The sequence below is a fragment of the Leptosomus discolor genome, chromosome 24, assembly GCF_034619465.1.
Source record: "Leptosomus discolor isolate bLepDis1 chromosome 24, bLepDis1.hap2, whole genome shotgun sequence".
Lineage (NCBI taxonomy): Eukaryota > Metazoa > Chordata > Aves > Leptosomiformes > Leptosomidae > Leptosomus > Leptosomus discolor.
In genome coordinates, this window is record NC_141414.1 from 7996592 (window position 1) to 8017915 (window position 21324).

The following is a 21324-nucleotide window of genomic DNA, read 5'->3' on the forward strand; positions in this document are numbered from 1 at the left end:
CCAACCGCCGAGAAAAAGAAATAACTTCCCCCTCGCCGAAGCCTTCTCCCGTGTTACCAGCGTTGGCTCGCTCCAACCTGAGACCTTGCATCTGCTTCCCCGTTGACTGTCAGTTAAAAAAAAAAAAAAAAAAGCCCCTTTCTGGTCGAAACCTCATGTTTTTCCAATTAAAACCCCCCCTTGAACGCCCGACCTCTCCTCTGCATTCGGCTTTACAAGCGCCCTGCGCGTCAACGAGCTCCGTACGGTCTGGCTCAGCCCTCCAGGAGCAGCTTTTCTGATCTCTGCTTGTGCCGGACACGAACCCGAAGGTCGCCGCGCTACGGCCGCCGTCCCGCCGCCCTGGTTCCAGCCCTGACCTGCTGACCCACGCCCTGCGCCCAGCCGGGCGCCTGTAACGGCGCCTTTCGCCTTCAGCGCCTCGTCAGGGTTGGTTTGCAGCCCCGCCTCGCTCAACCGCTGCCTTCTACAGCCCCGGCCTGGAAAAAGGAACCTCGAGGATAAATTTAGTTCTTCTCCAGTTGAGATTTTTTTTTTCCCAAACACGCTGTGTACGGCCCAAACCGTGAGGGGTGGAGGTCCCGGGCGTTGCCTGGGGTTAGGAGACCTCGCGCCAGCTGGGCCTGCGGAGCAGCCGCCCGGCTTTCTGTAATCCCCCCGTGTCATATGGCTTTTCCTCTCTGATTATTTGTTCTGTATTAAAATCCCCAAACGCTTACCCTGTGGCTTGGAAAACAACCGCCTAAAAAATTTCTTTTCCCGTTGTTTGTTGACTGATTTCATTAGTATTAAAAAAAACCCCACCCCAAATATGTATAAACTCGTTGTCCTCCCTCAGGAAACAACAGCACCGTTACACGTCACGGAGTCCTACAGCGCGCCGTAGGAAGAGTGGCTTGTTCTTCCTCAAAACTCCTCGTGTGAATCGTGACCTGGAACGCCGGCGCCGAGGCCAGGCCCGCCGGCATTCCCGGGGCGTCACGACCCCGCCACCATCACGACTCCACAGCACGACCGCGCGGGGGAACAAAGGAGACGGGAGCGGAACCCAAGCACAAACCAGAGGCCGCCGACCGCCGCGAGGTGAGGAAGGAACCGCTGGCAGACACTGTTTCTGCGGATCGGCTCAAACCGCGGGTTCACAGGCTCCTGCAAACCCCGTCTCGTGCCACAGACCTGCGGCCGGGCCTCGTGTCAGCGACCGGCGACGTAACGCCGAGGCTCCGCGGCAATGCGGGCGCACCCCCTCCCCTGAGCAGATCAACCCCGAAGGACTATTTACAGGAACATAGAAAACGCTGCCGAAAAGACAAGTTACTGCCTTTGGAGGGGAGGTGAAAGGAATCCTTTTTCTGCTGTTTGCTCCTCGTTTTTAAGCCACTCGGGATCTTTTCAAGCCACAGCGGCCAAAAGTGTTGATTTGTTGGAAGACCGAGTCACCAGCCGGGTCCGTACAGACACACACTCACAGCGACCAGGTACGACTGCACCGGCAACAGGACACGGAATAAGGGTGCTCCACGCGACAGACCACGGGCTCCCGGCACACCCCCCCGCTCGGGGCGCTCCTGTCCCCCCCCGCCTCTCCCCGCCCCAGCGTCCGAGCGTCAGCGGGGCGCTGCTGGCCAAAGCCGTGGCGAGCCGGCGGCAGCGCCGAGCGGGTTAGCTCCGGCAGCCGGCGCCGGTCACGGGAACCTTGGCCACGTCGCTGCAGTCGCTCCGGAAAGCGCCGAGGTCCTCGGTGGCGGTGGCTTCGGGGCCGGCGGTCCCTGTCGCCTGGGGCAGGCGGGCGCCTCGGGGACCCCCCTGGCTGCGCCCGCTGCGGGAGCAGTCGTGGTGCCCGTGGTTGCCCAAGCGGCTGGAAGCCACCACGGCTTTCATGGCGGCCTGTTGCAAAGGCACAGCGGCGGGGGCGGCCGTCAGCCTGCGCTCGGCACAATTGTCCCCTTCGACGCCGTTCCCCGGGCGCTCGAGCCCCCCGGAGCGTGGGGAAGGGGAGACGGCGCCCGCTCCTGCAGCCACGCCGAGCTGGGAAGCGCAGCGCTTCGCCTCGGGCACGGCTTTTCTCGGCACCAGCTGCCGCTCCCCGGGGACGCAGCGGCACAAGGAGCCGCTCCATCGCCCTTCACCCCCTCCCCGAGCCAGCCAGCCCCCCGAGCCGCCGCGTGTCACCCGACATTGAGCTGCTCGGGGCAGGGGATCCTTAAAACCCCAGCGACAGCAGCTCGGAGCGGCCCCAGCTGTTTGCACGAGGGGACACGAACACGAGCCGCCCCCGGGGGTTAACGGGGCTTTTTCACCCTACCTTCAGCTTCCGCCTGGCGTTAAATTCCTGCAGTTTCTTCTGCGTGCTGTCCATGTGAGCAAATTTAGCGGCTTTCCCGGTGACCCAGGGATGCTCCAGAGCCTGGTAGACGGTCAGTCTCTTCTGAGGGTCCAGGACGATCAATTTTCTGACCTGTAACCAATTTCAGACGCAGGGAAAGGCTTAATTTGTTAAACGCCCCTGGCTTTGCTGTCTTTCCAAGCATCGGTCCGAAGGCTTCGCGCTCAGCAGCCCCGAGCACCGGCGCTCACCAGGTCCTTGGCGTTGAGGGAAACCTCGTCCCACCACGGGGACACGAACTCGTAGTCGCAGGTGAGGATGCGGCTGTACATGTACTGGTCCCCCCGCGGGTCAAAGAAGGGCTCGAAGCCGCAGAGCCTGTGAGCACGGCAGAGGGGAGCTACACGCCGCCGCCCGCGCCCCGCCGCGCAGCCGTGCCGGCGTTGGCCGCCGGCTCGCGGTAGGCCGCGGTGGAGCACCCCGCCTCGGCGCCGCCGTTTCACCCGGGACCCCGGCAGCGCTACTCACAGGATGTAGGTGATGACGCCCACGGACCACATATCCACTTCGGGGCCGTACGGGCACCCGTGGAGGATTTCGGGGGCTGGAAGCAGAGTTTGGGGTTCGAGTTGGTGGGGGGAGCGCCCGGCAGCGCAGCCGTGGCGGGAACCTCACAGCAGAGGAAACCCGTCCCGGGCACCGGCGGCGTCTCCCGAGCTCGGTGCAGCCGTCGGCCATCCCTGCACCGAGCTGTGCGTGGCCTCGGGCAGGGCGCAGCCTCCCCAGGTCTCCCTCCCGGCCCCTCCAGCTCTTCCCTCCCGCTCACCGCAGTACCCCGGCGTCCCGCAGACGGTTTTCATGGTGTCCTGTTCATCCACAATCTTGGAGAGCCCGAAGTCACCTTGGAGGGACACAAGAGGGGAGCGGCGCTGCCGTCAGGGACAGGCACCAGTAACCCCCCCTTGTGCCACAAACCTCCCCCGCGGGGTCCCCGGCAAACCCACCGATTTTAAGGGGAGCGTCGGGGGACAGGTCTGCGTAGAGCAGGTTCTCTGGCTTCAGGTCGCGATGGACGACTCCGTTTTCATGCAAATACTACAGAGCAAGAGAAAGCGGGGCTGGGGGCGGGAAGGGAAGGGGCAGGGAAGCCCCCGCCGCTGCGCACGGAACGCGGGAGGAGGCAGCAGCGATCCGGGACCCGGCAGAGACACGGCACCAACCGGCCCGACTAGCCCTTTGGAAGCGGTGCCGGAGCTGCCGGCGGGGGCACGGTAAGGACATTTTCCACTACGAGTTTCCAGTTTTAACCCCCCCCGTTGCCATAGAAACCCCATCTCCGGCAGACCTGTGATGCAGAGCAGCGCTGACCTTCCTCCCTCCTCTCCTTCATCCCCCCCAAATGCAGATCGGAAGAGGCACCTCCACCAGCGACGCCTTCGGAGGGCCAAGGGCGAGCGGGCAAACACCCTTCCCAGGGATATTTGGGGGGGGTGCAGCTCTGGGTGCCTCTCCCCAAGGATATTTGGGGTGAGTGCAGCTCTGGGTTCCTCTCCCCAAGGATATTTGGGGTGAGTGCAGCTCTGGGTGCCTCTCCTCAGGGGTATTTGGGGTGGGTGCAGCTCTGGGTGCCTCTCCCCAAGGATATTTGGGGTGGTGCAGCTCTGGGTGCCTCTCCCCAAGGATATTTGGGGGGGGTGCAGCTCTGGGTGCCTCTCCTCTCCCTGAACCGCACACGGGACCTTCTCGCTGGGCTGTCCCCAGGGGCGGTGGGGCAGGGGACACGCACGGGGGGCCCCTTACCGAAACGGCTTCCAGGATCTGCTTGACGACGTGGGCCGCGTCCCGCTCGCTGTAGAAACCCCTCTCCACGATCCTGCGGGCACATGGGATCAGCGCGGCAGCGCCCTGCCCCACACCGACCCCCTTCGCCCCCCAACCATGGCGTGCGTCAGCTCCCCGCCATCCTCACCCTCCCCCCTCATCAGGAGCCGGGATGGGGGTCGCGGGGCCGGGCGTACCTGTCGAAGAGCTCCCCTCCCGTCACCAGCTCCAGGACGAGCGCGATCTCCGAAGGCGTCTCGAAAATCTCCTTCAGCTTGATCTGAAAGGGGCGACAGGAGGGATGTGGGGGCCGGCGGTGCCGGGAGGAGCCCGCGGCTGCCGGGGTGTCAGGGGTTCGCCGGGGCAGCCGGCACATCTCCCTCCTCGCCGTTGGGTTGGTCTGAACGTGATTTTTTTCTTTTTTAACAGTTGGCAACAGCCCTGCTCGCATCCTGCGTGGAGGGTGGTGCTGGGAAGGGGAAGAGACGGGCAGGCGGCGCCTTTATCCTCTCGGCGTCTCCACGCTCGTTAGCCACAAGAGGAGCACGCTCGCCAAAAGCTTTTTTAACCTGACTGGCACCTCCATCCAGCCCCGCGGCGTGGGAGCGACCCCCGGCAAAGCCCTGCCCTTGTCCCGCCCGGGACGGATCCCACGCGTCTGCGCTCGCCGGGATGCAGGAGAGGTGCACGGAGCCCCGAGGGGCCAAAGCCACCGCTGGGACCGGGGCCCTGGGACCCCGCGGGTGCTTTTGGAAACGTCCCTTGGACCATTTTGCAGCAGAAGAGGCACTAAAGAAACTGAGTTTTTTCCTCCTGATTTTGGGTTTTTTTTTAGCTCCCACACGAGGTGAGCTTGTCTGCACGAGACCTTTGTGCCACTGCAGCAAATCTGGAATTAACAGGTCTCTCTTAAAACTACGTCAAAATGCAGGGTTTTTTTTACTTTTTAATGGAAAACAGAGCATTTCATGCTTCTTAAGACTTTTGTGACACTGCGAATTTCATGGGGCTTTAATCATTACCTTCACAGGCTGGGTGACAAGCCGTGATACCCCGCGGGGTGAGAGACACTATGTGGCAGCTTATTGCATTATAATAATACACGGAAGCACTATAATTTTCCTATTAACTTCAAAAGTTTACAATCCTATTATCATCCGCTGCCGAGGTTGGTGCTGAACGATAGCGAGCGCCTCGACGGCACCAGCGTAAGTAACGAAACGGAGCATCTCTTCTGCGGAACTCACTGGACTGGGCAGTGAGCAGAACCCTGCAGAAACCTCAGTGAGATTTCAATATTAAAACTGTCCGGCTGGTTCCTCCTCCACGTCTCCGTGGTGCATCTGCCTGCGGAGTGAAGCAGGGGTTGAATTTTCTGCTGTGTTTCTGAGAACCATTCGGAGGAGCCTCTCCCCGTCCACGGCCGATATCACCCGAGCAGCCTCCCGGGCTGCTCCGAGCGGGCGAGCCCCATCCCGGCCGTTGTCCCTGCGGCTGCCCAAATGTCCTGGGGCGGGGGAAGCGGCTCTGGAAAAGCCTGAAGCGCCCCAAAACGCTGAAACACCCCAAGGCAGGCCCACGCCGAGCTGGCTGAGGGGCTTAGGGACGCCCCAGCTCTGGCGTGTTTGCCCCCGTCACCCCTGTTTTTAGGATGGTTGGGCCGCCTCTTGGCTTTGTCTGTTTGCATTGAGGTTTTGGCGAGGGGGCAGGACGTCCCCGCCAGGGCTCCTCCAGAGAGCAAAGCCCTGTTGCTCCAAGGATGGTTGAGGTGGGCTGGGCTGGAAGCAGCCGTGCCCGGGGTTTTGAGCCATGCTGGAAAAAACCCCAGCAGCTTGGGCAGCAGCAGCCCGCAGCGAGGCCGCGTCCCGGCCACAGAATCCATCGGGGCGGGCTCCGTGGCACCCCTGCGACACCTCAGCACCGCGGCCGCGGCAGCTGCCCGGTGGCTTTGGCGATACTTCCTTAACTCGGCTCGTCCCCGAGACGCTTTTGCAATTTGCCGCTGGAACTAAGCAGCCGGGAATAAGCCTTTTTGGCAGGTGGAGGGACGGGGTGGGGGCGCGGAGCCCCCGAGCCCCCCCTGCCATTGTCGAAGGGCCGACACGGCGGCCCCGGCTCTGCTGACACCGGCGGTGATTAGATCCGCTCCTGGGCGTTGCGAATCGTTCCAGCCGAGCTGCCGTGATCCCCCAAGCGCTGAGCAAGAGAAACGGCGCCCGGCCACACCGGGACGCGGCACCCAGCACCCGCGGTCCCGGCCTCCCCTTTTATCTCCCCTTGCAGGACTCATTACAGACGGGCAATTTTCTGTGGCATTCATTTGATCTCCTCGATGGAAATTGCTTACCGAATGGAAATCTCAGGCCAGGGGACCGGGGGGGGGGGTGGGGAGGACAGGGAGGGGGGCCCTGGCCCTCGATATCGGAGCTGGGAAGCTCCAAGGCACTTGCAAGGACCAGGAGTTTCACGCGGCAGCGAGCGGGGAGTCACCGCGCCACAGGGAGGACCGGGCACCCGTGTGCCCAGCTGCCAGGTGGGGGGGGACACACACGACATGGGGTGCAGGCAGGGTGTCCCGTGGGGGGGTCGTACTCACGATATTGGGGTGCGAGAGCCGCAGCAGGACCCCGATCTCCGTCCTCACGATCTTTTTGTCGATCTGGAAAGCAGAGCCCCCACGGAAGCGGCGTTACCTCTGCTGCCCGGGCTGGGTCTGGCCCCCCGCCCCCCGCCATGCAGAGACCCCTCTCATGCACCCAGTACCCACCGCTGCTGCACCCCAGCCCAAACCCCGGTGCTTTTGTCCATCGGGGACCCCTGGAGCGCGGGAGCAACGCCTGGCCAACAGCCCCTTGCCCATCCCAGTGCCCCACCAGTGCCAAGGTGCTTTGGGAACACAGGAGAGCCCCCCCCCCGCCACCCTGCAGCCCCCCACCCACCAACACTCACCGTCTTCTTCAGTATCTTGGCAGCGTACGGGGTGCCCGTGCCCTTCTCCTCGCAGCTGTACACCACCGAGGTGGCTCCCCTGCGGGAGGGCGGGGGGGTGTGAGTTGGCCTGGATGCGGCCAGGACGGAGCTGGGGGGGTCCCCACTCACCCTATCCCCCCCCCGCAATGACCTTTACCAGCGCCAGGCCCTGGGAGCTCAGCACACACCCCCCTCCCCGCCTCATTTCCAGCTTTCCTGGGTAAAGCCATTTTAATTAAAACCGGGTCCTACGGGGGGTTTAAGTCCTTAAGCAGCTTTCATGACAGGACGGAGCCTCCCCCTCTCCCCGCTCGCGGCCGCAAGGACAACCTCAGCGGGGACCGCGGGGACGCTGCGAGCGTCCCCATCCCAGCCGCACCCCGTGCCGCCGCCAAACCTCCCCGCCGGGTTAAACCGCTCCACGTTGCGGGAGGGATCGCTCCCGCGAAACCCCCAGCGGTGCCCCTCCGGTGCCAGCGATTTTCAGATCTGGTTAATAACGTTTTCTAACCACTGGACGGTGAAATCAACCCATTGCTTCAGGCCATTACGGGGCTCGTTTGCAATTTCATCTTTGCTGCCTGGCTCCTCAGAGCAGATTAATTCTCGCCCCCGAGTAATCGACCATGTTTTATTGCTCTTTGGCTTCGCCGCCTTCTGGGACCGAGTTCAGGCTCCGCGTCGAGGCGCACGGCCTGCCCGCCCGCCCTTGCCCTCAGCCCAGGCACCAAAAGTCCAGCCCCGTGTGCCCAGACACCCCCTTTTGCACCAAAATCCCCCCTCCCGAGACCACGACCAACCCGCAGCGCGGCTGCGAGCGACCTTTGCTGCAGCCCCACGTGCTGCTTGCCCCGGCGCCGTTGGTGCTCCCCGGGGTGCTCTCGTGAAAGAAAGAGAGATTTGCTTGAAAAACGAGAGCGGATTTTGCAACTCATCCGGCTGAACTTGGGAATCGTGTTCCCATGGCAACGGCAGAGCCGGGTACCAGGTACTGCAGGGTGAGCAAAACCCAGCGATTCTAGACCTTGGCCATTTTCAAAACAGTTCTCTTCCTTTTGCTCAACATTTTCTGCGGAATTTCGTGTTGCAAATAAAAACCAATTTGGAAGCAAATTGCTCAGGCTTGGAGGGGAGAGGTGGCCGTCACCTTCTCCAGCTCAGGAAAACGGGCAGAAGGCTCCGATTTCAACCCAAAATGGCATCGCTGCTGCTGCCACCGCAGCAATAACGGGCAGAAAAAGCCACGAGCATCTCCCCGGGCTGCGGCAGCTCCCCCAGAGCCCTCCCGCTCCCGGCAGGCAGGGCTTCCCAACGCGCCGGGGGGGGCTGCAGCAAACCAGCAGCGCTCTGCCCTGCCGCCGCCTTTCCATCCTCATTTCCCAGCCAGCCTGGGAGCGGGGACAGGACCCGGCAGCCCCCGCTCATCGTCCCTCTGCCCCCTCGCCGCAGCCCAATCCTAGCCGGATCCGGCACCTCTTGCCCTCCTGTCAGATTTTCCCGCACGGACAATTTGCAGCCCGGCTGCTGCTGCTAACAGGATCGCTCAGAAGCCCTCGCCTCGGCGTTTCGGGGTTTACTCCTCGCACGCCGCGGCACCGCCGGCCCCTCGCACGTTCCCAACTACGGCAGCGGCTGGATTCGCGCTCGCTGCACCCCGGCCCCTCGCCCCGCCGGCCGCCGCCGCTCGCTGCTGCTTAAGGCCTCGAATAAATCCCCGCCATCAACCTCGACTGCGACAGGAGATAATTGCGTTTGCTTTACAGATGAACTGGAAAATGTCGAACAACGGGATTTGCTGAGAGCGCCTGGGCCAGCGGCGGGGCCGGCCCGGCGGGAGGACGGTGCGAACCCGCCGCCGAGGCACCGCCCTGGCCAAACGCTGCTGCCCACGGCCGCGCCGAGAGCGGCCCCCGCGCTGCTCCGAGCCACCCCCGGGGCACCTCAGGCTGGGTCCTCCCCGCGGCACGGCTGGTGGGACGGCCACCCTGCGCTCCCTCCAACCATCCCTCCCTCCATCCCTCCCTCCATCCATCCCCTGCTCCCTGCGGCTTCTAAAGCCAGAGCAGGATCCGACCTCGCAGCCCGGCGCGGCGGCTCGGGCAGCATCGGCGCGCAGCGGCGGGGAGGCACCAAGTGAAAGCCGCACACGGTGAGGGGGCTCCCACCGCCCCGGGTCCCACCGCACGCCGACGTGCCAGGCATGCGGCTGCAAGCAGACGTCTCCGAGGCTGAGACCAGTTTGATTTAAACCTGGGTGCTGAAACTGGAAGGATGGATGATGGTTGGCGGAAAGGGGCTCCAGGGGCTCAGAGCCCGTCCCTCTGTCCTACATCCGTCTCTGCAGGGCCACGTGCTGCTGAGCCCTGGGCTGACACTGGCCACACCTCGATAAGAAGCCTTAAATCCCTGCTTTTACCAAAGCTGCTGTTTTTCAGGCTCAAAGGCTCCTCCACTGATGGAAACCCCGCGGATGGCTGGGGCTGGCCCAGCCTGAACCACTGCCAAAACATCTGCTGCAGAGCCAGGGCTCGGCGGGCGGCACTGCCTCCTCTCAGCCGGCACAGCCCGGCGTCCCCCTCAAACAGGACGGTCAAACTTGCCGCACGCAGGCTCCCAGCACCCCCTTGCACCCCCCTGCCCCGGGGGCACTGGGACACCGGCTGCTCCTTGTCACCCACCCTCCGGTTGGGAGCATTCCCAGCACGGGAGCGCTTTGGTGCCAGCGCTGCCGCTCTCCTCCATGGGACACGGGAGCTGGATCTGGGCATCTCCGGGATGTGCCGTGGCCCCCGGGGTACCAGCAGCCTCCCGGGCCCGCGGGCGCTTGGCACTGGCCATGGGCTCCTCCAGATGCCGCATCCCGAGGGGTCCCATGAGGGCTGGGAAGCGGCTGAGCTGCCGCGGAGGACGGCAGTGCCGGAGTGGCACACGCCAGCGGCGAGGGCAAACCCACGGGGAATCTTGGGGCAGGTTTAAAACACGCATCTCCTGGCGGCCCCGGGAAACGGCACCCGGCACCCGCAGGACCTGGCCTGCCAACCCCAGTGTCCCCTGTCCGTGAGGATTTGGGGTAGGACCATGTGCAGCTGGTGACTCCCCTCCGAGCCACCGCACACGGGGACGCAGCCAGTGCCCTCGGTGGGGCCTTCTGACCCGGGTGGGACAAATCCAGACCCGGGGCTGTGTCCCTGCGCTGGCGCTCGCACTGCCTGTCCTTTGCAGGGGGCTGCTGCAGGAGGGACCCACCGCAGCCCCACGCCGTGCCAGGCTCAGCGCCCACCTCCCCAAAGCCTCGGGCTGCTCAGAGGGGAGACGGGTCTCGCCACGAGCCCGCTCCCCACCGCGGGGGTGAGGAACGCGCAGCTCCACGTGCGTGAGGATCCCGGGCCCCGTCCTGCAAACCCTCCGTGAGCGCTCCCGAAACCATGGCTGCAGCAGCACGGCACAACCCAAGCCCCAGCTTGCATGTGAGGGCAGGGTCTCCCTCCATCCCCCCCTTATCCATTCCTCCACACACACCCCCCTCATCCACCCCTCCATCCCCCTTCATCCATCCCCTCATCCCCTCCACCCACCCCTCCATCCCCCTTCATCCATCCATCCCCTTCACCCACCCCTCCTCCACTTCACCCACCCCTCCATCCCTTCCTCTCCCCACCAGGCCAGTCCCTGCCCCGACTGGCACATGCTCCCGTGCCAGGTGGGCTCCTGCCCCCCCTGCCGACCCCCCCGGGCAGCCGGTACCGTCCCAGCTCGGGGCCCACGACGTAGAAATCTTCCAGGGCTGTCTCACGGTGGGACCCATCGATCCAGTACTCGCTGCCGGTCTTGGAGGATGGCATGGTGGGCCGGGGGCGGCGAGCTCCCGCCAGCTGCTCGGAAGAGGGGACCCAGACATCGCCGCGGCCCCCCCGCCTCGCTGCCCCCACGCGTGCGAGCGCCCAGATGGCCCAGCAAAAAGCAGCGCTCGGGATTATCGAGCGCGATGAAGCCGCGGCCACAAATCTCCTTCCCACCAGGCACGTACGCTGCCTTTTTTCAGATAATACCCCACCGCCTACGTCGTGTCCCCCCCCAGCTTTTCACGCCAGGCCCCTCCGCGCTCCCCCCCTGTTTCCCACCCCATCCCCACCTCTCTGGGGCTCTATCAGCTTTTTGCAGCCCGGCCGCTGCACCGGAGCCCAGGCTGTGCCCCACGGATGGGCATGTTGGGGTGTTTGCACCTCGATTCCTGCAGTGACCCCCGAAACCACCCCGGCATCCAGCGCACCCGCCGAGGCGGGGAGCACGCACCCCTGGCTCTTTGCAACCCCGTTAATATTTGGGGTGGGATTTGGGGGGGACCCAGCACGTACCATTAGCCGCGGCGTCTCTGCGTGGCGGAACCGTGTCCCCCTCGGCGCTGCCTCATCCCCGGCCGTGGAGGGTGGGTGCTGGGTGCGGGGGGGGGGGGGAACACCCTCAGCCCCCCGCAACGCCTCGGTGCTGGTGCTGTGCCCGGCCGCAGCGCCCCCCGCCCCGGGCCTGTGCTGCCAACAGGCGGGCAGGGACCCCCCGAGCGGGGCAGGGGGGTGTTAGAGGCTCCGCTCCTTGGTGCTGAGCGGCGCTGGGGTGCGGGGGTGGAGGGACGGCGGGATGCGGGGTCGAGGGATGGAGGGACGCGGGATGGAGGGATGGAGGGATGCGGGCTGCAGGATCCAGGGGTGGAGGGACGGGAGGATGTGCGGGTGCGGGACCGCGGGGATGCCGGGATGCGGGAACGCGGGGATGCCGGGAGAGAGGAAGGTGGGGATGCGGGGCCGGGGCTGCGGTGCACGGGGGGGGGGACCCTCCCAGGCAGCATCAGCGTTCCCGGCTGGCTCGGCCGTGCCACCCCACGGCCCGCCGCCGCCACTGCACCGCGCCCGGGGGGGGGGCTGCGGGCTGGGCTCGGGGCGGGGGCGGCGCAGGGCGACCCCAGCCCCCCCCGCCCCGCGCTGCAGCCGCCCCCCATCCCTCGCAACCCGCCCTCCGCATCCCACCCCGCGGCCGGGCCAGGCTTAGGGGGGGACAGGGACCCCGCTCCCCGGGGAGCGTCCAGCACCCCCCCCCCCCCCCCCGCCTCGTGTGCCGAGGGACCGATCCTGACCCGCAGCCCTGCACCCAACCCCGGGGGGCCTGGTCCTGCCCCGTCCCGGAGAGCGCCCGGAGCCCCGGTATCGCCCCCCCGGGTCCCGGGGGCCGCATCCTGCCCTGCCCCGGGAGGGTGCGGGCGCTGCCGGGCGCGGCCGCACGGTGACGCCGTCGCCCACCGGATGGGAACCGGGGGGGGGGGTGGGGGAGGGGCAGGGCGGGGCTGAGATTGGGATTGGGGCGGGATTGGGTGGAGGGGATGGGCGGGGGGGGCACGGTAGGAGCGGGGCGGGGGGGAGGGTTTGGGAGAGGGCCGGGGTGAGGTGGGGGCCAAGGGTAGGGTGGGGTTGGGGTGGGGGCTGGGGCCGGGAACAGGGTGGGAATGGAGGTGGGATTGGGGATGGGATTGGGGATGGGGTTGGGAGGGGGCAGGGCTGGGGTGGGAGTGGGGAGGGGGTTGGGATGGAGATTGGGACTGGGGATGGGGTGCGGGGATGGAGTTGGGATGGGGACAGGGCTGGGCTGGGGGTGGGGATGGGGTTGGAATGGGGTCAGAGATGGGATGGGAATGGGGATGGGGTTGGGATGGAGCCAGAGATGGGATGGGGTCAGAGACGGGATGGGAATGGGGACAGGGCTGGGGTGCAGCTGGCCCCGTCACTGGGGCCGCCTGCGCTGTCAGGGACCCCCGTGGGGTTTTGTGTTTCCCACAGCAAGGGGACCCGAGCGGGAGGTTTCTCCCGGCCGAGCCCGGGGCCGGGGGTCCCACCGCACGGGCAGGGTCAGCTCTGACAGGGCACATGCAGGAGGCGTGCGGGGGTCTTCGCAGCACGCTCCATTCCCCCTCCTCGTCAGCCGTGGCCGGGTACCGGGGCTGCCCCAAGCGAGAGGGGCTCCTTTTCTGCCCCGCTCCCCCAAGCTGCGAGCCAGGAGCACGTTTTTATGTTTTGCTCTTAAAAACTGGAAATAGGGACAGAGCATCCCGTGGGGCAGCGACCCTCCGCGTGGGCCCGACGGGCGGTGGGGCCCCGGGGATGCTGCAGGGCCCCCCCGCTGCCGCGGCTCGGATGGGAGCCCTGCATGAAAGGCCCCGCTGCGAAGGTCTCGCCGGCACGGAACGTTCTCCTTGTAATGGGCTTCCCAAGTATTTATTAGAATATTTTATCATATCTGAGCGAGGCAAACTCAGCCCTGCTTGATCTAGTCTAGTTGCAACTCTCTTTTGAAAGGGATGTTCTTAAAGGGAGTGACCTGCTAAGTGAATAAATTGACTCTGTCTCCATTTCTGCCCGTCCTGGAATGTTGTGGAGACAAGGGTGGGCTGGCAGAGGCCGGTTTGCATAATTAATGTTTATCGCTTCATCCAGAACAAGCACAATCCCCCCTGTTCATCCCCAGCCCCAGAAGAGCGAGGGCTGCGTTTGAAGAGCAGAGGCAGCCCCTTCCCCTTGGAAAGCCGGGAATTCGCCCCTTGGCGAGGGGACTGCAAACCCCCGCCGACCCCCGCTCTGCCATCCATGGGTGGGCGCTGGGTGGAGCGTGGGGCTGGACCCAGCCTGGGCGGTGGGAGATGGGATGGGGCTGTGACGGCAGCCGGGCGGCCCCGGTCCCCTGCACACCCCGGCGCCCCACAAGCCGGGCAGCCCCGAGAAGAGGGGGCTGCCCTGTGCAGCACCCCATCCCCAGCCGGGACGCCTTCCCGGGGTGCAGACCCGGCCCCAGCCTGCGGGAGAGGGCCAGGCTGCCCCTCCAGGATCTGGCCCTGGCACCGAGCAAGCTGCTGCAGGAACCAGCCCATCCTCCCGATGGCTTGGTGGGAAGATGGGGCCGGAGGAAAGCCTCTAGCCTTTTGTCTGTGGGAGAGGAATTAATTATTTTGTTCTCTCATTACACTGGAATAAAATCCATTTTAGAGCAGCATAAATTTAGGTGCCTGAAGTCGCTTTTTTTAACATCCCAGGAAACATTTCTCTCCCTCTCTCGCCCTTTCCCAGATCGTTTCTGTCTCATTGCTCAGCCATCCACGCTCCGGATGAAGCACAAGATGGAGGGGCATTAGCCCAAGGACGGCGAAGGGGCTGCGCGGGGCGCGGACCCGTCCCCAGGTGAAGGACGGGAAGGTGATGCTGAAGTGGGGACCCCTGAGGTCCCCTCGAACCCCGCAAACCACCAGCGCTGGGCTGGGTTTCGCCCGCAAAGCTCAGCCCGGGCAGAGCGGCGGCTGGGAACGGTCCCCGCGAGGGGGTCTGGCTGCCGCCTCCCGCCGCCGAGCGATGCTCAATTGTTTGGAACATAAAATGGAAATTAATACATACTGTTAAACTCCCCCCGGCATCCCCCCCCCCCTCCCCGGCACCGCTCGCCTTGTTAATTGAACGGCACGAAGCAAATGAGGTCAGAGCTCACTTAAGCCAGACAAGGACACAGAAACACATCGCGCCGCCTGCCAGCGAGGCAGGTCTGTCTACCTAGTGATGTTTAGCATTCCTGCCAGGAGCCGCTCATTAAAAACCTAAAAGATGGCTTAAGCATCCCATTAGAGACTCTCGTGGTCGGTCGGTCCTTCCCTCGCAGCGGCGGTTGCGGTGAGAGGCCGGCGTGCAGGGGCAGCGGGGATCAGAGCCGGGCAGAGCGATGGGGTTTGCCCGCCGGCTGCGGGGCCGCATCCTTCCCCAGCGCCAGCAGCGCCGGCCCCTGGAGCCGCGGGGCCCTTCGGGGTGCGGCGGCAGCGTGTGGGGGTCCCTCGTGCACCCAGGGCGGGAGAGGCAGGGGGAGAGGCGGCCGGCCGGGATGCCGCCGGAGCAGAGCAAACCGCATTCCTGGGATGGGCTGCCGGGCCTGAGCTCCTGCTGCTGGCGGCGCCCAGGCTCCCCATCACCCCACCGCCTCCCTCGCCCTCTCCCCTCTCTCCAAAGAGATCCCCTCGGCCGGGATGGCGGGAAGCATGGCCCACGCCGTGCCTCAGCTTCCCCAGCTCTGGCAGGGCAGCACAGCCCACCCTTTGGAGGGCCAGGGGTGCTGAACGTCCCCATGTTCACGGCGTCCCCCGGGGTGCTCCTGGCTCTGTTTCGGGCATCGACCCCTGCTCTCGGGCCAGACCCGGCGGCTCTCGGTGGTCCAGACGTGCCGCTCCAGCGGCGCCCCGCCGGCAGCAGGAGGTGACCCGGCCGTGGTGCACCAAGACCCTGGGCAGAGGCGCCGTGTGGGGACCTGCCGCCCCCCCAAATCCCTGCAGGACCCAGACCCTCCTCAGCTCCGCTCCAGAGAGGCTTCAGCCCGGAAAACCCAACGGGCTCCGTGCCGGGGTGGCGGGTGCCCGTCCCCACGGGACACACCGTCCCTCCAGCCCCGGCTGCCACCAGCGCGGCGGGCTGCGCGCCGAGGTGCCGGGGGGGGGTCCCTGCTCCCCACATCCCCCCGCAGCGGGACCCCGGGGCAGGCGGGTGGCAGCGCTCGGAGCCACCCCGGGGCTGCTCGACGCCTCAGCCACGAGCACCCGCGCTTCGAGGCCTCGCTCGGGCGGGAGCTCGTTGTGCCGCTCCCTCGAGGCTTCGGCTTCCCCGCACCCCCCGTCCTGTCCCTGGCGAGCGCCGGGTGCCGGGGCAGAGCCCACCCGGCCTCTCCCTTCTCCCGGAGGAGGCTCAAGCATCCGGCATTTCCCTCTTTAAACAAAGGCAGCGTCTCCCTGCGCCGCCGCTCGTCCTCCTCCCGCTCCTCCAGTTCCTCTTTCTTCCCTTTCTCCCTCTCTTCCTTTTTTTTTTTTTTTTTTTTTTAAAAGACAAGAAATGAGTTGTCTTCCCGCAGATGTGACTAAAAGCACTCTGGAAATGTCAGCCACTGCTGGAAAGGGACCCAGATAACATTTAGCTTTAGGTAAGAGAGTAGATTTTCTCTGCACTAATTCATATTTATAAGCTCTCCTGTTCCCAGGGAGAGCGCGGCACTGATAGCACTTGCTGATTGCTAGCGAGCGGAGCAGGGAATTGTTTTCATATCTGAGATTAAAGAGTGGTTTCTGCTCCCAGTGGCACCTGTGTATTTACGCTGGTCATTCTCAATTCATTCTTATAAGATTAAGACTGGAAATGGGAAATGGTTATATAGTGCCGAGCCCAGGAGAGGCCGGGGGCTGCGGGGGGACGAGCAGTGCCGGCTCGGTGGTCCCGGCACACGGAAGCTCAAGGCAGGGATAGCAGAGCCTGGACCCCACGCCGGGGACAGCCCGGTGCTTTGCCGGGGGCTCTGCACCCCTTTGGGGGCTCCTGGTGGAAACACTTTGCCGGGATGGAGAGTCCTCGGCCGGATCCTGCGGGACGGTCCCTCCGCAAGGCCCCAGCGGGGATGGATGGGTGAGGGATGGGTGAGGGATGGGTGAGGGACGGTCGAGGGATGGGTGAGGGACGGTCGAGGGATGGCTGGAGCGGAGCAGGCAGCGGGACGGACGCAAGCACGCGATAGATTAGGTGAAAGATTTATTTCTATTATTATTTTTCAACACATCATGGGGTTTGTATCAGCCGATTAAAAGCAAACAAGTAAAGCCCTTCTTCTCCATGGTGGATCAAGGATTTGGGAACTTTTAGAGCTTTATTTAGTTTTTCTCTTTTTTTTTTTTTTTTTTATTTTTTTTTTTTTAAATCATGTTTGCGAACCGGCTGAGCAGCTCCAGAGAGTCAGAGCGTAAACATGGGGGGAAAGAAAAAACCAACCGGGTCGTGTTAGGGATTGTAGGGCCTGGAATTGGGGGGAGGAAGGGGAAAAAAAAGGGGGGAGGAGGCGGCGGGGGAGGCGGGAGGGGTTCGGGGTGGAAAGGGAAAAAGGCGAAAGGAGAAACAAGACAATGGCAGAAGGCACCCCGGGGACTTCCTGAGAGGTTTTAGAAATTCAAAATACGCCTTAGAGCCTCAAAGCTGTGTCAGTCACAGCCCCGGTGCAGGGATCACTAAGGCTGCGGCCAAACAATACCAGATTGTCTGAGGAAGGTGGGAAAATAGGGGGTCTCAGCGGCTCCCGCTCACACCAGCGGTTCCGCTCGTCAAGCACGCGTTCCACATGAATCAATTCTGGACAGAGCCTCGGCATAATCCCCGCCAGCCTCGCTATGACAACTTGAAGGAGAATTCGGCGGCTGAGTGACAGCAGACGGAGAACTGACAAGGCAAAAGACTGCAGGACTTTCCTTTGCTTTTTTTTTTTTTTCCTTTTTTTCCTCTCCCTTTCCCCCCCCAGTAACTTTTTTTGGGCCGCTCGGTCGGGCGCGCACGCGTCCACGCGCTCGTGCGCTCCCGCTGCCCCGCGCCGCCGGAGAGGGCAGGGGGCCTTTGCTCTCTCCTTGCAGCCCAAAAGACCCCCCTGACCTCGCCCCGCTCCTGGGGACCCCAGTGATGCTCGGGGGTCCGGCCAGCTCGCCCACCCAGCTGCGTTTGGGGGAAGGTGCAGGGGGGGGAGAGCGGCGAGTGCACGAGGGGCTGGGGGTGCCACGGGGGGCTGGGGGTGCCACAGGGCCTGGGGGTGCCACGGGGGGCTGGGGGCTTCCTCCGGCCGGGAGCACCATGAGGGTCCTCCATCCAGGGCTCTGGGGAGGGAGGACATGTGGCGCTGGCACCTCACCTGCACGGCCACGGCGCTCTGTGGCTTTGGCGCGGCCCCTCGGGGGGGCACAGGGCGGCTGTGGGCCCCCCCAGAGCTGGGGGCTCACAGCGAGGCCGTGCGGGCGGGGGGCTGGCAGGGGCAGGACTCAGCCCACCGGCCATTAAGGCTCTAACAATCCCGGGCTCGTTACCGGGGGGTGTGAGGGGCAGCGTGGCCCCTTCAATCAGCCCTTTGCCGGCACCAGCCGCGTGTGTCCGCACGTTGCCATCGAGGGGCTCCTGACAAACCCCCCCCTCCCCATCTCCCGCCCTGCCCGGGGGGTTGCCACCTTTGCCAGGCTCCTGGCCACGAAGGACGAAGGACGGGGATGGAACCAAGCGGGGCCGGGACGGGCAGCTCAGCCTCACGCCGTGCCGGGGTGGCGACGGGCAGAGCGGGGCTGGTCTGGGTGCGGGTGGGCGCTTGTGGGGAGGGGGTCGGGCGGCGAGGAGCTGCTCCGGGAGAATGTTTGAGGATTGTGGCGGTTAAGGATGCTCCTGCAGCCCGGCAGCTAGAAGATGTGCCCATCGCCTCCCCGCGCCTGGTGCCGCTCACCCCTGCCCTCCCGCGCTCCTGCCTCGTTAGGTAAACGGCGTCTGGTATTAATAATCATATCAAGAATAAAAAATGCTTTTGTCACCTCTAGATCCTGCTCCTTTTCGGGCTCCCCTGTTCCGGTTCCACATGCCTGCTCGGGGAGGCAAGAGGTATAAAGGAAACTAATTAAAAATTGCCAGTGTCTTATGTTGGAGCATTTGGGCGCGTTCAGTAGTGAAAGACAAGCGTCTTGTTGCAAGAAAATCAATTTTACAGTTACAGGAGCAGAATAAATAGAGGTGGTGCGTTAAAGCAGGAGGATGAGCCGGGGCTCTGAGGGTGCCAGCTCTGCGCCTGCCGCAGGGACGCAGGACGAGCCGTCCCGGGGATGCTCCGGGTACCCCTGTGTTGGCACCCTGCGCCCGTCCCGGGGCGGTGGCTGCCGCCGAGCCGCGGCCGCTCTCCGCCAGCAGCCGGTTCTGCTCAGAATATGGGTTTTTCACCCAAAGCAGCTCTGCAAATCAGGCTCAGCGCTGCAGCCCGGGCTGGCCGGCTCTGTGGGGCCGTTTCCAGTAAAGCCAGAATCGGGCCCCAAAAAGCCACCCCGAGCGTCACCGCGAGGCGCACCCGGGGCCGGGGGGTCATCCCATCCCGACCCCCAGGCAACCCCGGCACGTCCCGGCTCACGCTATGAATCCATTACCCGTCCCCGCCGCACGAGTCCCTGTCTGTATTTTATTTATGTCGCCTCTCTCTGCAGGCATGTGGCTAAAATCTATTGGTTTCATGCACAATTTCATTGTCTTTTTGGGGTCAGGGAAATGGTAAACAAGCCAATTATCCTTGGCAGAGGGGGTTAAACGCTCCTCACCCCGCACAGCTCTCCATCCCCAGCCGGTGGGTTTCCCTGGCGCTCAGGACAGTTATCAGCCGCCTGGAAATGAGGGAGCAGCAGACGGGGGGCCCGAACCAAAATGACTTTTATGCTAAACTGGATGCAGGCGGGTGGGGGGCGCGGCAGGAGCACGGGCGGCTGTGGGGGACCCCCCCTTTGCCAGCACCGGGGTCTCTCCGCTGCTTCTTCCGTAGCCACCGCTGCCGCAGTGACCCCCCCTCCTGCTCCACCGCCCCAGCTGGACACGGCGTCCCCTTCCCGGTCCCGGCAGGATTTTCTTTTCTTTGCTCATCACACCAGGACAGCGCCGATCCCTAATCCTCAAATCGTCCCTTGCCGGTTTTACATACATCTCTAAGCTCCTCATAATAGATTTATTTAAAAAAAATAAAAAAGGGAAGGAAATAATAATAAAAAAAAAAACCCTCTGTGGGTTATTACAGGATATTTTTGTTTTAATTGAAAACTGCTCCGACCACAGAGGGCCGGATCCTCGCCGGTGTCACCCTGCACAGTCAGCACCATTGGAGGGACGAGAGCACTTGATGCGGGTGCAGGATCTGTCCCGTCCTGCCTGATCCCAGCCACGAGCGTCCCTCAGCCCCTCCGAGGAGCTCGGCATCCCCGGGACACGGGTCGAGCACGGCCAAGGGGGACGAGGGGCTGCGGCAGGACCAGCCTGGCGAGGGACCCCCAGCGTTCCCCTACCCTAGTGAAACACCCCCAGGGTGGGCTGCAGCCTGGCACCCACCGTGACCCTCACACCACCCAGCGCTGTGCCCACAGGAGCAGCCCCCTGCAAAGACCCCCCCATCCCCGCACCCCGTGGGCCGCTCACCGAGGATGGCCACTGATGGCAGGGGTGACTGTCGGGCCGAGCGGCGGCGAGAGCCGGGTGAGCTCAGCCGGGATTGTCTTGCTTCTCCGCACGGATTGAAAATCGATGGGGGAGAAAATGGAAAAATACATATTTGGGGGGACAGGGAGGGGGACGGGGGGCACCCGGTAAAGCCGGGGCTGTGGTAACGGGCTCTGCCTGCCCGGCGGGTGGGTCAGTCCTCCCTGGTGTGTGCCGGGGACGGGAGTCGTTCCCTGGCACCACGGAGCCAGGAGCAGAGGGCTGAAGGCCGAGGGGCTCCGTGGTGGACCCCCCAGTGCTCCGGCCCTGCAGCCCGTCGATGGGGTTTGCTGCGGCATCGCTGGTGCCCGGGCAGCCCGGCGGAGGGGAGCTGCTGCGTTGCTAAACCAACTTAATTAAGTGGCTGAGATGGTTTCTTGGAGTTTGCTTGGCCAGGGGTTTGGGTTTTTTTTGGAGAGAAGTTGCCTTGAAACGTCGGTTCTCTGCAGTCTGGGGAGAGAGGAAGGTCTCCGGGTGAATTAGCATTTATAGAGCTGTGCCTTGCATTTCAAAACCCCCTTTATCTCTATTAGCACCTAATAAAGACAGAGCTTTGCTCTAATTCATAATTATAGCACTGGATGGAAATATTTGTGTTTCTATTCCCTGGGAGTTTGCCTCCAAACCCCTCAGCCAATTTGGCGTGGAAGATGGCCGCGTTCGCCCCCAGCCCCGCGCTGCGTCCGTCCCGATGGCCGGCGAGGGGCTGCTGGGGCAGAGCCGGGGTCACCCAGAACCCCGGGGGTCACCCAGAACCCCGGGGGTCACCCAGAACCCCAGGGGCCGCAACCGCTTGCACGAGGGCACGACCGCCCGAGGGACGCTTGCACGAGGGATGCGTGCACTGGAGGTGTCTGGGCGAGGGCCAGCAGAGGTGCCAAGACAGGCAGGGGGGGCGGCCGCTGCCTGCGCCTCCCTCGTGGCCCCTGCCCAGCCGGCCGCCGGGGACACAGCGGTGGCCGTGGCGCACGCAAACCCCTGGCTCTTTTGGGCTCCAGAAGCACCCCCTGGGCTTCAGGGGCCACCATTCCCCCACTGGCTACGGCCACCCAGGGCTGGATTTGGCCGGCAGCCGTGCGGGCAGCTGCCAGGCTGGCACCCACCGTGCCGCCCCGCCGGGCTCTGCCTCAGCCG

General features: G+C 64.3%; 1 protein-coding gene across 1 annotated transcript; it reads right to left on the reverse strand.

The window, feature by feature from the left end:
* Positions 1-1662: 1662 nt before the first annotated feature.
* LOC147413826 (calcium/calmodulin-dependent protein kinase type IV-like) lies at positions 1663-10959 on the reverse strand. Its single transcript, XM_086477543.1, has 11 exons — positions 10862-10959; positions 7097-7175; positions 6744-6806; positions 4345-4427; positions 4127-4199; positions 3331-3421; positions 3153-3227; positions 2855-2930; positions 2578-2704; positions 2306-2458; positions 1663-1887 (listed from the first exon to the last, which is right to left on the reverse strand). The coding sequence occupies exons 1-11, from the start codon at positions 10957-10959 to the stop codon at positions 1663-1665; spliced, it is 1143 nt and encodes a 380-aa protein (XP_086333669.1).
* Between the last annotated feature and the right edge of the window lie 10365 nt (positions 10960-21324).

Bases quoted from the DNA above. Each gene is read 5' to 3' on its own strand.
- LOC147413826 (XM_086477543.1), bottom strand. From the start codon at position 10,959: ATGCCATCCTCCAAGACCGGCAGCGAGTACTGGATCGATGGGTCCCAC. The intron at 7,176-10,861 runs GTACCGGCTGCC...GCCCTCCCGCAG, and splicing joins GTGGGCCCCGAGCTGGGACG to GGGAGCCACCTCGGTGGTGT. The intron at 2,705-2,854 runs GTGAGTAGCGCT...CCGTGCTCACAG, and splicing joins GGCGTCATCACCTACATCCT to GCTCTGCGGCTTCGAGCCCT.